The sequence below is a fragment of the Colossoma macropomum genome, unplaced genomic scaffold, assembly GCF_904425465.1.
Source record: "Colossoma macropomum unplaced genomic scaffold, Colossoma_macropomum, whole genome shotgun sequence".
NCBI classification, from domain to species: Eukaryota; Metazoa; Chordata; class Actinopteri; order Characiformes; family Serrasalmidae; genus Colossoma; species Colossoma macropomum.
Genome location: NW_023494784.1, coordinates 30297664 through 30312571, shown reverse-complemented (window position 1 = coordinate 30312571; position 14908 = coordinate 30297664). Strand labels below are relative to the sequence as shown.

Genomic DNA, 14908 nt, shown 5'->3' with positions numbered 1-14908 from the left:
CAGAAAGCTGTTACTGAGAAAAGGAATTCAAACAAAGAAGCTGCTGGTGTTCTCAGAATAATGGACTGGCCACCCTAGAGTCACAGAATCACTGAACGTGTTTGATATTACATCATGAGAAGCAGAAAATACAACCAACTTCTAAGCCTGAACTTTGAAGGTGTGGAAAGATATCCCAGTGGATTTCTTTGAAAAAAAACTGAAAGCAAATCTCCTGAAAAGAATGGAAGCTTTAATAAATGTGATCATACAAAGTATTTTTGAGGCTTCTGTGTAATTTTCTGTCAGATATATGTTTGCTGAATAAAATGCTGATAAAATAATAACTTGTATGTAATAGCAGTTTTGACTGGAAATTAATCAAATGATGGGTGATCTCTGACTTTTGTATCTATCTGACATATGTATCTACATGCAATAAGAATTTTTAAGCCTAAGGTCCACCTTAAAATTTCAGTTTTTAAACAATGGTGAAAAACATGTTTTTGTTAAAAGCACTTCTCAAAGTCATCAGGAACAATTTGTTGGTTCTGTCATTGTAATTTGTTCCTGTTGTTTGGTTTACTTATTAAGTCAAAACAAACAAACAAACACACACACACACACACACACACACACACACACACACACACACACACACACACACAATTTCTTCTCCATTTAGACTTTCTAGGGGAGGTTGGTGCTAGGGCACAAGCTGAGGCTCAATCAGCCTCAGCTGGGTCGCCTGGCTGAGTGCATCTGATGTTAAAAGACCTGAAACACCAGACGGCCCCAGATTACATCACCGACGATATGCCCCAACACAGCATCAGTAAACATTTCATTCCAAAAACTGTTTTCTCTCTACTTTTAGTACAATTAACTGTAAAGCAATATCATTTATGATATGATTTAAGGCTGCCTGTTTTTCCCATAAAAGAAAATGGAGTCATATAAGAGAATAATAGTCTCAGTATTCCAATTGCTGTCACAAAAATAAATCATTGAATACAGATGTAGGTGTTTTCACGGCAGCACACTATGTAGGCCACTGTCTTTTTTCATGTACCATGTGCACATCATCAACATTCTTAAGACCCCTTCCTCATTGAACATCATGATGGAGGTTCCCTGCTGTGTTACAAACCATATTATGGATATATTAGGAGAACTCCTTAGAATGTTTTGAAAGTTCATGATGAAACATAAAAACAAACTAAAAAATAAATTGAAACCAGAAATATGAAAACATTTTATTCTTGTCCCATTCTACAGTAAAGGCTGTAAGATGAAAATTACTGATTTTTTTAAGATGGGACTTAATTGCAGGACTGTAAAATAGATAGTACTACTTCTAAAATATGATTGACTACGCCACATTCGAGACATTTACACATATAACCGCATAGTTATTAAGTGTGTAAGTTATAAAATACCACTGTTCTGTTGCTTAGCAACTTTAGCCTACTGTTATTTGTATTTACTTTATTTAATTAGGACAGTCACATTGGGATTAAAATATAACTAAAAGTAACTTAAAAAATTTGAACTGAGTCTTGCTTGTTAATGCAAAAACAGATATAAAGGAAGCTGACAATACAAACTTTGTACACCAAAATAATTAAGTGTGTTTGTCTTTTCAACCAGTCATTTCATAGAGTTCACAGTGATAAACTGAATGTCTAGTATGTGTTATGAATCTTAAAACAGATAGTCAGTGTAACATTGTTGTTGAGGCATGCCTATAGAAAACATTGTCATAGGTTAAAACAAGTGAAAATATAGGTGCAAATAGTTTCTTCATGTCTTCTGGTTAAAACAAAAGCAAATGAACAAATACATTGCTTGGCAAAAGATTTTTTCCTGCAACCGTTTAGATCACTAATCCCCTTGAGGTGACGCATTACATGTTACATTTAAATTTTATTCTGGTTTACATTGCAAAACATCAACCCCTCAATGTGGTAAACCACTGCAATATACAGGGTCTCATAGCTTATTGCTTCCAGCAATGTGACGCAGTACTGAGACACAAATATGGCCTCCACACAGACAGTCAGCCCTGGTAGAGTTTAAGGCTTTAGTGCTATAGCTCATCCTTTCGTTTCTTTATCCCTCCCTAGCCCTTTTTAACATCAGCCACAAAATGCAGTTTCTGCCTGCTTTAAAGATCCTGTAGTTGAACTATGAGGGATTTTAGTTCTTCAAAAATATTGATGTTACATACTTTGATGGACATGTGTTTGATTTGCAAAACCAGAATCAAACTGGATATTTGTCTTTGTAGTTGAGCAAATAAGTGGAGATGGCCTGCTTATTGCCTGCTAGCAGTTCAACACAGAGTCACAGCATTTCACATACAGAGAGCCAACAATGTTCTAGTTAATCTGACAAAAATATTTTATTTTATTTTATTACTTAAAAGAAATCCAAGATGATTTCCATTCCTCTGGCAGAATGGCCACCAGGGGGCCCTCAGAAAGAAGCCAGGAATCATGGTTGAAGAGACTTAAGTGAGAAAGACTTAAGTAAGAAAGGGACTTAAGTGAGAAAGAAGAACAAATCACCTGCTCTCCTTCTCATTCCTGTTCTCTCTCTCTCTCTCTCTCTCTCTCTCTCTCTCTCTCTCTCTCTGACAGCTTCTTTGCGCCTTCTTTGCAGTAAAGCATTTTGTATGTCGTCTCAGGAGAGGACCCTGCTGCTATAAATATGAGTAAATCACACAGTGGAAAGTAGGCCAAAGCTCCTTCTCTGTGAGCTTTCACTTGGAGATGCTCTCCCTGATGCACTTCGCTGATTTGGTCTGCTGAGTGTCACAGTCTCAGACCTACTGGACCCAAACCTGCTTATGGTCACACTTCTCAAATCGAGCATAATCACACAATCACACTGTTATACAATCACACAGTTATACAATCATACAATCATGCAATCACACTATTGCTGCTGTAATCAGTCCCACAATGCAACAGCATTTTCTAAAGCTTGGGTATATTTTGTCTAGATAAGCAAGACATGGATGATTGGAGGATGATTAGCTTTGTTTGTGCCTCATTCTGACATCAATCTCTCTTTTTCAGGGGTGGCCTGTTCACTCCCAGTAAAAAAAAAATAAAAATAAATAAATAAAAAAAACATCAATCATATACACCTAAATCTACAGGACACAGGTATATGTAGCAAATACAGAACACTGCACCCCTCTGTTGAAGCAGTCCTGTATGAAAGATTAAAAATGAATTAACAAATGTAAGAATTGTAATTTCATAAGCCTCTGGAATGAACCCCAAGAGTAATTATTGGAGGTGAACTAACACACTGAACATTAATAGCCCAATTCATCATAGTCATAAGAAGTTATTTTTACTCTTTGTGTCTGAGTACATCATTAAACCAGTGCACTTTTCCACACTTACCTACTCACACACACACCTACAATTACACAGATGTGTGTGCACTCTCAGCGAAAAGGGTTGTATATAGACTAAAAATATAGTATATGACATTGGAACACTTTCTGGTGCTGTATAGAAACACTGTTATGAACTCCAGTTGCTCTATCTCAGTATATCCCTCTGTGTGTTCCTTTGCTGGCACTCTGTTTTACGTCTTTGCGTATGTTGCAGGGTGTATTTGTGTGTCTGTGATTGGCCACATGAAGACACCTTACAGTATAAAGAGGACAGAAAGTCATTACCTAGAGCAGACTTACCTGGTCCTGGAGATCTACCTGGTGAGTTCAGTTCCAGCACACAAATAATTGTCTAATATTCATATGCCTTTGAAGCTCTTCATTATCTGCATCAGCTGGTTTTAGATTAGGGTTGGAGCTAAACTCTGCAAGGTGGTGGATCTCCAGCACCAGGATTGGTCACCCCTGACCTAGAGAGACATTCAGGGCTTTTTCCCCTCTGACATGACCTGGAAGCACACTGGTCTAAGCCAACCCAGCACACCTCACCTTTGTTATGATTTTGTGAAAATCATGAAAGCTTTGCTAGACTTTGTAAAACTCTGCAAATTTTGGGAAAAATATGGAACAAACACCATTTGTTTCCTCACGTTTTTTCTTGGTTTTAAGTAGGGAGTTAGGGTAGCTTTTTGTGTTATGTTTTATTTTGTTTTAGGGTTTAGTTAGTTTTTTAAATTCTTGGTTATTTTATTTGTTATTTTGGCTATGCTCGTCCCTGAAGTTAAATCGTTCAAGTTTAACATCTTGCCATTGAGAATTTTAAGAAAATATCTGAGGTCTGGGGAGGGAGCACACTCTCATTTTCTATCATGGCCTGACCCTAGCCTGGGCCATAACACCATTTTGAAAAGATTCTTTAAAGAACTAGGTTCTTCATTAGAGGCCAAGAAGGGTTCACCTGATCTGTAATTTGCAGGCAAAATTCATTTTGAAGTGCTGTGGTCAAAGCCAGACCCAGATCATCATTATGCCTCGGGGCACACGTGTTTTAAGGGCCCCTACCTAGCTGCCATTTGTTTTGCTCGCCATTTTGGTGGTCTGTTAATTTTTTATGTCACAGCAAGTTCAATGAGGGCTGTGGAGCACCATGATGGCAGCATATTAACTGTGGGGTTGTGTACATGTCACCACTACAAACAAGTTTTTTTTTCTGGGAATAATTTTTGTTTTTGAACAGTCTGATCAAGCAACATAGTCTGGAGCTTGTGATACACAAAGCTGTTCTACAAACAAACCTTTAAAATTAATTACTTCTGTTGAGTTATTTGTCATTTATTTGTTAGCATTTGGAGGGGAGTTTGTTGACCTACCCTGATTGAATAAAGACTACAGCAAGTTTCCAAATAATGTATTTTCCAAATGCACTGTCCCCTGCTATGATATGATTTGATGTTCTAGCCTATTGCTAACAGGAGTGCAGTCCACATCCCACACAATCCAAAACCCTACAATGGCAAGACAAACAAAACAATAGCAAGATTACATAACTTTAACAAGAACACAAGTTAACATAAACCCAACAACCACTGCAGCATCAGGTTTCCTTTTGTATACATGAAGTTTCATTTTCAAAATACGCCTACAGGAATGCTAGCTCACTACTAAAAACCTGAAATCTTGACTGAGGTAATGGTGAATAGTGTGGATAGCTAACAGTTATTAAGCAGCAAATGGAGAAGAAAATGAAGTGAAGAAAGATGTGGACAGGGTCAAAATTATGATCTGCAGTAACACAAGGACATGATTGAAATCAGTTAATTTTTTCACTGCCGCTAGTAAAGTTCCCACCGCAAGTCAAGACAGCTGTTTAGATTTTGTTGTCATTGTTTGTGGAAGCCCCTGAGTAACTCAGGCCCCTGGGGAGCCACAGGCTCATGAGGATGGGTATATTGGCTTGCTAAGGTGGGCAAGCTTGGACAATCATTGGCTGCTTGTGGATGCAGATGAACAGGCAAAAAATAAGCTGCAAGTGTGCTGCAGACAGAAAACATGTATTTATATACATAAATACATTTAACTTATTCATAACATGAATCACACTCATAATGGAGCCATATAACCTCCACTAATAAATTATGCACAAAATCTAACTGTATCTTTTCCAAGAAAATTGCTTTTCAACCCATATCGTGGAATGGCACAGCAACTATGTGTTTTGGTTTTAATTAAACGTTTTGTAGAATAATAAGCTTATATCGTAACTTTGACACACATGAAACATAATGTTGATACAGTGGGGGGTATGCTGAAGTAGAATGTGTCCTGAGGGTGGTCCTCTCAGCCAATGGGGTTGCAGGGGCATGTTCTATGCCAGTGGCACAGATTTTGCCAGTGCAGGCAAACTTGGTTGAAATGAACAAGAGCAGGCATTAATAATCAAGCCTGTACAGATTTGAATTCTCAATCATAGAGGGGAACCATTAAACCATGCAAAGAACTTTGCATTTAAATTGTTCTTTGAATGCTATACATATATATGTTATATAGCCATTGCCTTTACTAAAGAACCCTAGAAGAACCCCCTTATGAGGGTGCATTGATTTTGCCTTACTCAAAAGTGTACATCGTTTCCACGCTTTTGTCATTATTTATAAGTGGTATAACTGTGAAGATATAATAAATTTCATTCAGATATATATATTTAATACATCAAGTACATACAGACACGTGTGCTCCTCAGTGCTGTATGCTACAGATGTATCTATGACTATTTAAACACACAGATACAATAGAGAGGAATAGAGACTGTTCTATTTTAAAGCAATGATGGGACACGATTCATTTCTCACAGTGACAGGCATGCCTTTAATCTTTCATCCACTGCTCATTTTGTTCATTTCCAGAGAGCCTCATCTCCCCATCCTCTCACACCTTTAAAGGACACTAATGATCAGAGAGCTGCTGCCATGCCTGCTGCTATCCACTCTAACAGCACCAGTCTATTGCTCCAATCTTCTCCTTTACTGTCTGTTTCTTCCTCACTTTTGTCACTTTTCAGCTCCACTTATGCCCTCATCTTTCTAGTGGAAAGATCAGATCAGTAAACTGAAAGCTTGAGGAGCATAAAATCTTCTATTACACAATTTTGTTACTCTTCAGGCCTCTAGACTGAAGCACAGATACTATACAGATAGACTGTGTGTGAATGGGGTGAATGCGACAGGAACAGTGTGCATGTTTGCAATGTTTGCTAGAGGAACTAACTGAACAGACTGAATGGAAACACTCGCAAAAATGGTGAAATCTTGTTGTGTTTGGGGCTGTAATTTGAAACATACCCCAGTACATAAGGGATTAGGGTTAAGGTTTTTTCCCCTGTTTTTTCAGCTTTGGTTTCACCACTTGGCTCTGCTGTTGTTGTTCCAGCTGCTCTGCTTTAGAGCACATGGGTAAATAACAGCGTTTCTGTTTTATTGTCTGTATGCATGTGTGACTTTACAAGAGTTCATGTGTGTAAAATGTGATTGCTTTTATGCAGCTGTGACTACCTACAGAATAAACTCCTCCCCTGTCCTACCTAACAGTGTGTCGTTGTATGTGTGCATACGTATGTGGTCTGATATTTCCCTCTTTTGAGGTAAATGACCCAATAATTAAATAACCTTGATTTACTCTCTGTGAGGAAAGTGGGGGGGGTACTTTAGTAGAATTTGGTGGATTTTAAATTTGACTATCACTGACCAATTCACACAAATCCATGTACAATCACACATTCATTATCTGAATTATTGGTGTATAACACTATACAAAATAACACAAACCAAATCCGGGGGGACCAAATGCCTCATGTATGGTTAAAGCCCATTTCAATGTTAGTGTCTTTCCACAATTACTTGACAGCTTGATATGAAACTCCACTATATGAGAAATACAATATGATAAAAGGTGTGGATTTGATGAGGAAATAATGATTTACAACCAGAATTAGTATGTGTGAGTTCAATGTAGTATGTACGACTAACCATATGTTACATAGCTGTGTAAAACCACTACTACTGTCCATTTGATTGTGACTAATAGATTTCTACCTGCAATTAAAATCAGAATCAGAATCTATATAGGTCACAGTCATACTCTTGGACATATTCAGTTACATCTAAACTGAACTCAAGACAGTATCATGACAGCACATCAAAGCAGGAAAGTCACACTCTTATCCCCAGAAGTCACATTCATTTCTTCTGGGTTTCAGTAATAAGGATTTAGGAAACTAGAATAATCGGATTCTGCTTCAGCCCTCCGCTCCAGTATGCAGAGATTCTTCTGCCTTTGTTTCTATTTCATTTGGAGCTTTTGTTAGGCTCCCATGGGCTTTGGGAGGATAAGGGCTCTGGGCTCAGAGTGTGGTTAAGTAACCAGAGAAGGTCAGGTATGACACTTTTATTCAGAGGCATGAGCAGCTATCAGTGAGCAGCTAATATTTTACACCTGATATCTTAATCATTAAAGCATTACATAAGACACAAGCCACAGACAATTCAGATGAAAGAAATGACAGTGGCTGGGATTTAACATATATTACTCAGACTTACTAAGTTTAAAATGACACACGGTATAGGCTGATTGTGCCTTGAAGAATTGGAAGATACTTAAATTAGAGGGGAAGGTCCATAATAAACTCAGAGCACAGTGAGCAGAGGTCAGGACAAAATGAATGGATTATTAAATACATGCAAATTTTCCTCCTAAGCATGCAGATGTAGGATATTTGTAGTCGAGTATAATCAGGGCTGAGATTATGAGTGAGACCAGGCATCAGATGGTTGTGAAGGCAGTGTATTAGTCTTATGTGGTAATGTGGTACTCTATGAAATAAACGCCTGAGGCAGCTCCTCACCTCTTTTTCCCCAGAGAGCCATGAGCAGCCCACATTAGATTGTGTGTGTGTGTGTGTGTGCGCATGTGTGTGTGTTATGGAGAGAGAGCTTTGTTGTTCTATTCTCTTTCTCTCTCTCTCTCTCTCTCTCTCTCTTTCTTTCTCTCTCTCTCTCTCTCTCTCTCTCTCTCTCTCTCTTTCTCTCTTGCTCACTCCACAGATAATAGTGTCATAGAGCTGGTATGAGCATATGCAATATTAGGCCCCTTGGCGCTGAAAAGTGTGCTATTTTAATTAGTTCATTCCTCTTGGATGGCTTATGATGATTATATGGATTGGTATTTGTGCCTAATGTGTTAACGGAGGGCAAAATTTCTAATTTTTTGTAGTCACATTTTCTCAGAAATCTCATTAACAAAATGACTCATAGGATGGTGCATGTCATCTTTTTTTTGTACATCACTACATCATTATATATATATCAATGTCCAATTTTATACTAATGAGGGGATTGCAATGTGGCAACAGGAAACTTTAAGCTACAAACCATGTTTGGTTTGGTTTGGTTGTAGGGGTGTGGAGCTGTGAGACTGCTGGCTAAGCTGGTGCTTGCACCAAAAACAGCTCTACTCTACAGCACTAGTTACCATTTAACAATAATTGTTGTCTTGAATTGCTCATATATGTTCCCATTTTAAAGAACAGTTTCCTTTATAGTCTGTATGAGGTTCAAGCAGGACAATGTTTTTAATGTTGTCCTGCTGTTTTACTACAGTATAATTTACCAAATGTAATAGTATAGCATAATCAGTGTGGTGGGGGGAAGGGCATTGGGCTGGGATGGCAGGAGTGCACGTCAGCATTTCTAATGCGCATAATTATGCATAATTATAAACCTTCACATTCTTAATGAGTATAAATGTTTATCAATGCCCCTGTGTTATTTTTAGTACTTTCTAATTATACTAATTATTCATTGCTGGAATCTGAAAGATATGTTTGATAACTTACTATCTCACCATCTAAGACTGATCAAGCTGTGATTATATCTGCTAAACAAATTTCACAGCATAAACATAGTTAAAAATGTTCTTTTTTCTGAAACACTAAGGCAGTGTATCAAAACAGCAAAACATATCAATTTGGTGCACACATTCTGAGACAAAACCACATGGTAGCCCCATATCTTTTCTCAGTCAGAAGAAGTAAGCATAGACACATCCAGACCAAGCTTATCCAAATCCAGCTTAGCTACAGAGACCACAAATTACCCACAGACACAGAAACACCTCGCAACCCACAGGAGAAAGTATGTGAGTATGTGATCAGCAGTGGCTCATAGTGCTCTTTTGCGCGACCAAAAGACACAAGAGTGTCATAGCTTCAGGGAGCGTGGGTCAGCACATCGATACTATTGTACTATTAATAACACTTCATTGTAGTCTGTGGCTTCTACAGCTTGCCTGTTATTTACACACTAAATATGTTGCTTTAATGTGTATAATTAAGTGCATGTGTGCGTATGTTTGTGTGCATGTGTGTGTGTGTAGTGACTGATTAATGGGCTCAGAGACAGACTGACTGAAAAGCTTTGGCACCACTCTAACTTAAAATGATCTTGCTAACAAAGCCACTGATTTGATTTGTGGAAACTTCTTGACTCTCTTTTTCAGATAAATGTACATCTCCCTTTTAAAAATCCCTTAAAAATGTATCATCTTAATACACAACATGAGCTTTCCTGCTGCTGACAATCAGCAACTAAAAGCAGATTATTTAAGGCATCAACAAATCCCAGAATAAATCCCAGAAAAACCATACATACAAATAACCTCATGCCATATGTGAATCCTTTCAGCGAGTTTAAGTCCAGGTCTCATTAAACATTGAATCAAACTCTACTGACAGCACTCAGCCCTGCCCACTGGGACCACTGCTGCTTGTCCTTCATCCGGTTAAATCTTTAATCTGTCTCTCAGTGTATGGCTCTTACTTCAGAAGCAGCACTTGCTGTTGGCCTGAGACCAAAACTGGGACAGAAAGTTTCATTGTGATGAGTATTGAAATGAAAGTTGTCAGGAAGAGGAGGCAGGATGATCAACTTTGGGCGCTCACTGTAAACCGGAGGATTTATTCTAGAAGTTAAAATGAAATTTGGTGTATTTTTGCAGTTTAGTCAAAAATTTTCTCGAAAACTTTCTCTAAAACTTCTCACTCGCTCTTCACGCCCGCCTCCACAGAGAGACTCGGTGTGTGATCTGAGAGACTGAGCTGCACTTCTTTGTTTCAGTATTCCGCTCGTAAACGCTGATTTCTCCTACCTTGATGTCGCTGGAGGAGCGCCTCCGGCACTGGTTGGACGCTCCCGCAGTCTGGTTCATGTTTCAGCACCGTGGTCAGTTCCCGCGCGCCGCGCCGCCGTGGCCTGGCTGCTGTTGACTGGATGACAGCTCGCCGCGCGCGCTGCAGCCCTCCCGCTCTCCCGCCTATGACATGCCCGCGCGCTCAGCCAATCGTGCCTCGCGCTACTGGTGCGCCAGATGTGCGTTGATGTGCGCGGGATGAGAGTCTTGGGGGGGGATTTCAGACTCCAGTTAAATGACTGGGATCTTCCACAGTCTTTAGAGCTGCACTTGTCAAACGCTGAACGCTGCCAGCCCCCGCTTACAGCCTGACCCTCAGTCAGCACTTCATTAACTCATAGCAGGTGAAGCATGGAGAGATTGGGTCATTCAGCGCGGAGGCATAAGGCTAGGCAAGAGAAATAGAATTCAACGTTACAGTGTTTTATTAATATATCACATGATCAGATTAGGTTTACCTTAGAATTAAACCAAATCACATTTCTTGTCACATCACATTTGCACAGCGGCAAAAAACGTACACCAAAAATCTTAGGTGCTTTGCCCCCTTGTAGTACTTAAATATATTAAAAAAAATAGACTGTAAATATATACACGTATACACATTGTACACATTAGTATACACCAGTATTGCACCATTTCAATGTACAGTTTTTGTACAGTAATATAATTATATAAGTTATAAAAATTAAAGCAATGATGTGTACAGTTGTACACATTTCCATATATGCAATTTGTGAGTCTGGGTAGATAAATGAGATGCAGGGTACACAGGGAATATATATATATATATATATATATATATATATATATATATATATATATATATATATATTCCAGATTATACAAGATATGGATAGGTATGTCCTACAAACCTGACACAGCCCTCTTTGTATGGACTGTTTTGTTCTGTTCTCTTCCCAGGAAAAACATTTGATTGGCATTGTGTAATGGATTCCCAATAAAGACAATGTATCACCTAACACTACTGACAGTCTGTGGCAGCAATAGAATAGAACAGAATAGAATACCTAATTCTATTCTATTCTATTCTATTCTATTCTATTATACTATATCATTTTCTAGAATGGAATATTGTATTCGATACTACTGCATGTCTACTTAGTGTGACAACTGTACAGTTTGAACCCTAAATGAATGTAGATATACAGAACCTCAGTAGTGAAACTATGTAATATTGTCTTAAAAGGTAAGGAACAAGTACGCTCAAACACAGACACACAGTTACAGTACTGTCTTTTTAGGGTTTTGAACTGTGCCTAACTGTAGCTAAATATTACTATATTGCCTACACCTCAATCTGAATGTGACCTTGAAGGGCCCATATTATGGAAAAACAATTTTAAATCACTTTTTTGCAATAAAAGAGTTGGATACAGTATGTAATCATTTCAAAATGTCCATATATGGAAACTAAGTTGCAAAAACAGGCCATTTTAAATTTGTTGTTTCTTTCATATAACAAAAACCAACACATTTACATAAATCCACCTATTCAGCCTACAGCAGTTTAGCTCTGCCCATTCATGCTGAAGTTATAAGGAGTGTTTCAGTCCAGACTGCTTTTTAAATGAGGTGCAATGTAGGGCAGCCAATCAAAACAGAGACTATTTACATATCTCACTCTTGAAAGCAGACTAACAAAACAGCCTGTTTAAGAGATAAAGAGAGGATGAGAAGGGATCATGTAAAATGAATTCTTGTTAATGAATTGTTGTTGGTGCATAAAACATACTAAGTGGACCTCAGGGGAAAAACTGAAATGCAAGAAAAAACTGAAATGCATGAATAAAGAAATAAATTAATAAATGTCCAAAGGGAACGGAACAACACTATGGCTCTAATTCTGTGGTTTGGTAGTTTGATGTTGAAGTGACTGTCAGAAGTATTAAAAATATGAGAGGAAATAAAGTCCTGTTTTTTTTTTTTAAATAAATAAATTGACAGCCATAGCGCATACACACACACACACACACACACACACACACACACACACACACATTCATGCAAGCATATGCGCACTTCAAAACACATCAAGCTCTGCAGTGAATGCAGACATGCATCTAATTCTGCCTCCATGCTGAAGTGCTGAAGAGTACTAGTGCTTATGTAGCATTATTAGGCCCTCAGAGAGAGAGAGTGAGAGAGAGAGAGAGAGAGAGAGAGAGAGAGAGAGAGAGAGATCATTACTCCGTAGGCTGAAGCATTAATATTAATCCAACCTGCAGGCTACTCTCCGTGGCTCAGAGGTCTTCTCTTTCAGCTTTTACTCTTGTTCAAAAGCACTCTCTGTCTCTCTCTCTCTCTCTCTCTCTCTCTCTCTTTTGTGAGGATGTGCAAGCATGTGTATGTTCATGCATTCGTGAGCACTGACATTTCAGAACTAGAGCAGGATTGGTTTGATTATGAATAGGAAACGTCTTCAGTGCAGTGTGTTTCTTCCCTGGATTCAATGTTTCAGTGAGAGGGACATTCTACTCCTGTGCCATGTTTATGCACACAGAGACCTCTAGCACTTGTGATTTCATAGGCTTCTGCATTCTGTTCAGGTGCCAAAGCTCTGCTTCAATATGTGAATATTGCTATATTGAATGGCAGCAATTAAACTGCTGATTTAATCTATAATGATATTACTGAAGCAGTTACTGTGGCCTGTAGCTCAGTGCTTAGGTTAAAGTGTTAAAGTCAGTGTCCATTAGAAACACACACTTACATACAAGACACAGAGTCATTTGTCATGTTATACAGAGTCATCCTGCTCCTGTTCCATGTTGTAGCACATACACAGTGAGCCCTCATGTTGCTGTGTGCTTCTGCTGGCTGTTCAGAGGCAAGAGCTCTGCTGCATGCCTGCAGTGTGTGTTAGTGTGGGGGGATGGTCAAAGTCATCACACGTATTATGTCCTGCCAGAGCTGCTATATGTAAGCAGAATTAGGACCCGTTCACATATATCTGGACATTTTTGAAAACATATTTTTTTCATCCGTTTTCACAAACATTCAACCACGCCATGAAGGTTTTCTGAAAAATATCCATCCACTCGAGAATGCAAAAACGTTCCATTCCACCTTAAATGGTGCAGCAGTTACATTCAGGCACATGTACAGACTTTCTTTTTCTGTTTTCATATTTGTGGTGCTGCAATTATAAATATTTGAAAGGTGTTTTGAAAAGCTCTGTTTTTGGGCACCTAAAATGCTACTTTCATGTGGACAGGAGGCCAAAATGCAGAAAAAATGATGTTCTCAAAAATATTTGGATTCATGTGGACAGGGCGTTGGTCTTTTAATTTAGTATTAGAATAGAAGCAGTTACATTTACTCAATAATAGATTTGTACTTTCCTGAGCATTTTAAAATGCTTTTACTTCTACTTAAGTATATTTGTGAGGAAAGTAACCTACTTTTTATTCAGTTACATTTTACATTTGTCATTAACATTTAGTCACTGATTCTTTTATGGGGGTTTAATTTCCTTATGTGACAGCATCTGCACTACTTTTTGACTGGTCCCCCATCTGACATTTGGGGTTATTATTATTATAATTTAGACCGAGAACACATCAAAAAGAAACAAACTTCAGTTTCATATGCTGATAGATACTGGATGTTACACTGCACTTCTGTAAGTTATTACTCAGTACTTAGTCAGCTTTTTGGCCTCTTGCTTTTGACATTTGTACTTTGACTCAAGTTTTTCTTTTTTTAACTTTTACATACTTACTTCATTTTATATCACCAAAGTAATAATAGTTTTCCTCACGTATTGGAAGAGGTGGAAAATATTTGACTAATTACTTTTTACTCCATACATTTTAATTTAGACCTTAAAAGTGCTCATTCTAAATCTCAAAGGCCAAGAGATTTGGCTTTTTTTCTCCTGGCTTGTACTTTTCTCTCTCCCTCTCTCACTTACTCACTCACTCACTCACTCACATTTAGCAAGCTAAAGATTCTTTGCATTTACCACTCACATGGCTTTTGGTGCTTTGCATCAATGACACTGTGTCCCTGTTATCAAAACATCCAACCAAATTCATATAATTGTAAAATAAATCTGACCACCAATATGACAATTTGCCTTTGTGCAAGAGCTTGTGCCAATGATTAGTCAGCATACCACACACCACCGCATCACCCAAATATATTTTTGGCTCCAAACTTTCACTTTTGAGAAGGATTCTGAGGAAGTACTCATATTCTAACTTCAGTACAGTCTCTATGAATGTTTTCCACCCCTGAGCAAGGTTGTGT

The 14908-nt window shown here is 38.3% G+C and overlaps 1 protein-coding gene across 1 annotated transcript in view; it reads right to left on the bottom strand.

The window, feature by feature from the left end:
* The window catches only part of LOC118806616 (inactive dipeptidyl peptidase 10-like), a 63395-nt gene extending 52708 nt beyond the window's left edge, over positions 1-10687 (bottom strand). Inside the window, exon 1 of the mRNA XM_036568101.1 lies at positions 10592-10687. Within this exon, the coding sequence (XP_036423994.1) occupies positions 10592-10651 (60 nt within the window). The 5' untranslated portion in view covers positions 10652-10687. The remainder of the gene's footprint in view (positions 1-10591) is intronic.
* Between the last annotated feature and the right edge of the window lie 4221 nt (positions 10688-14908).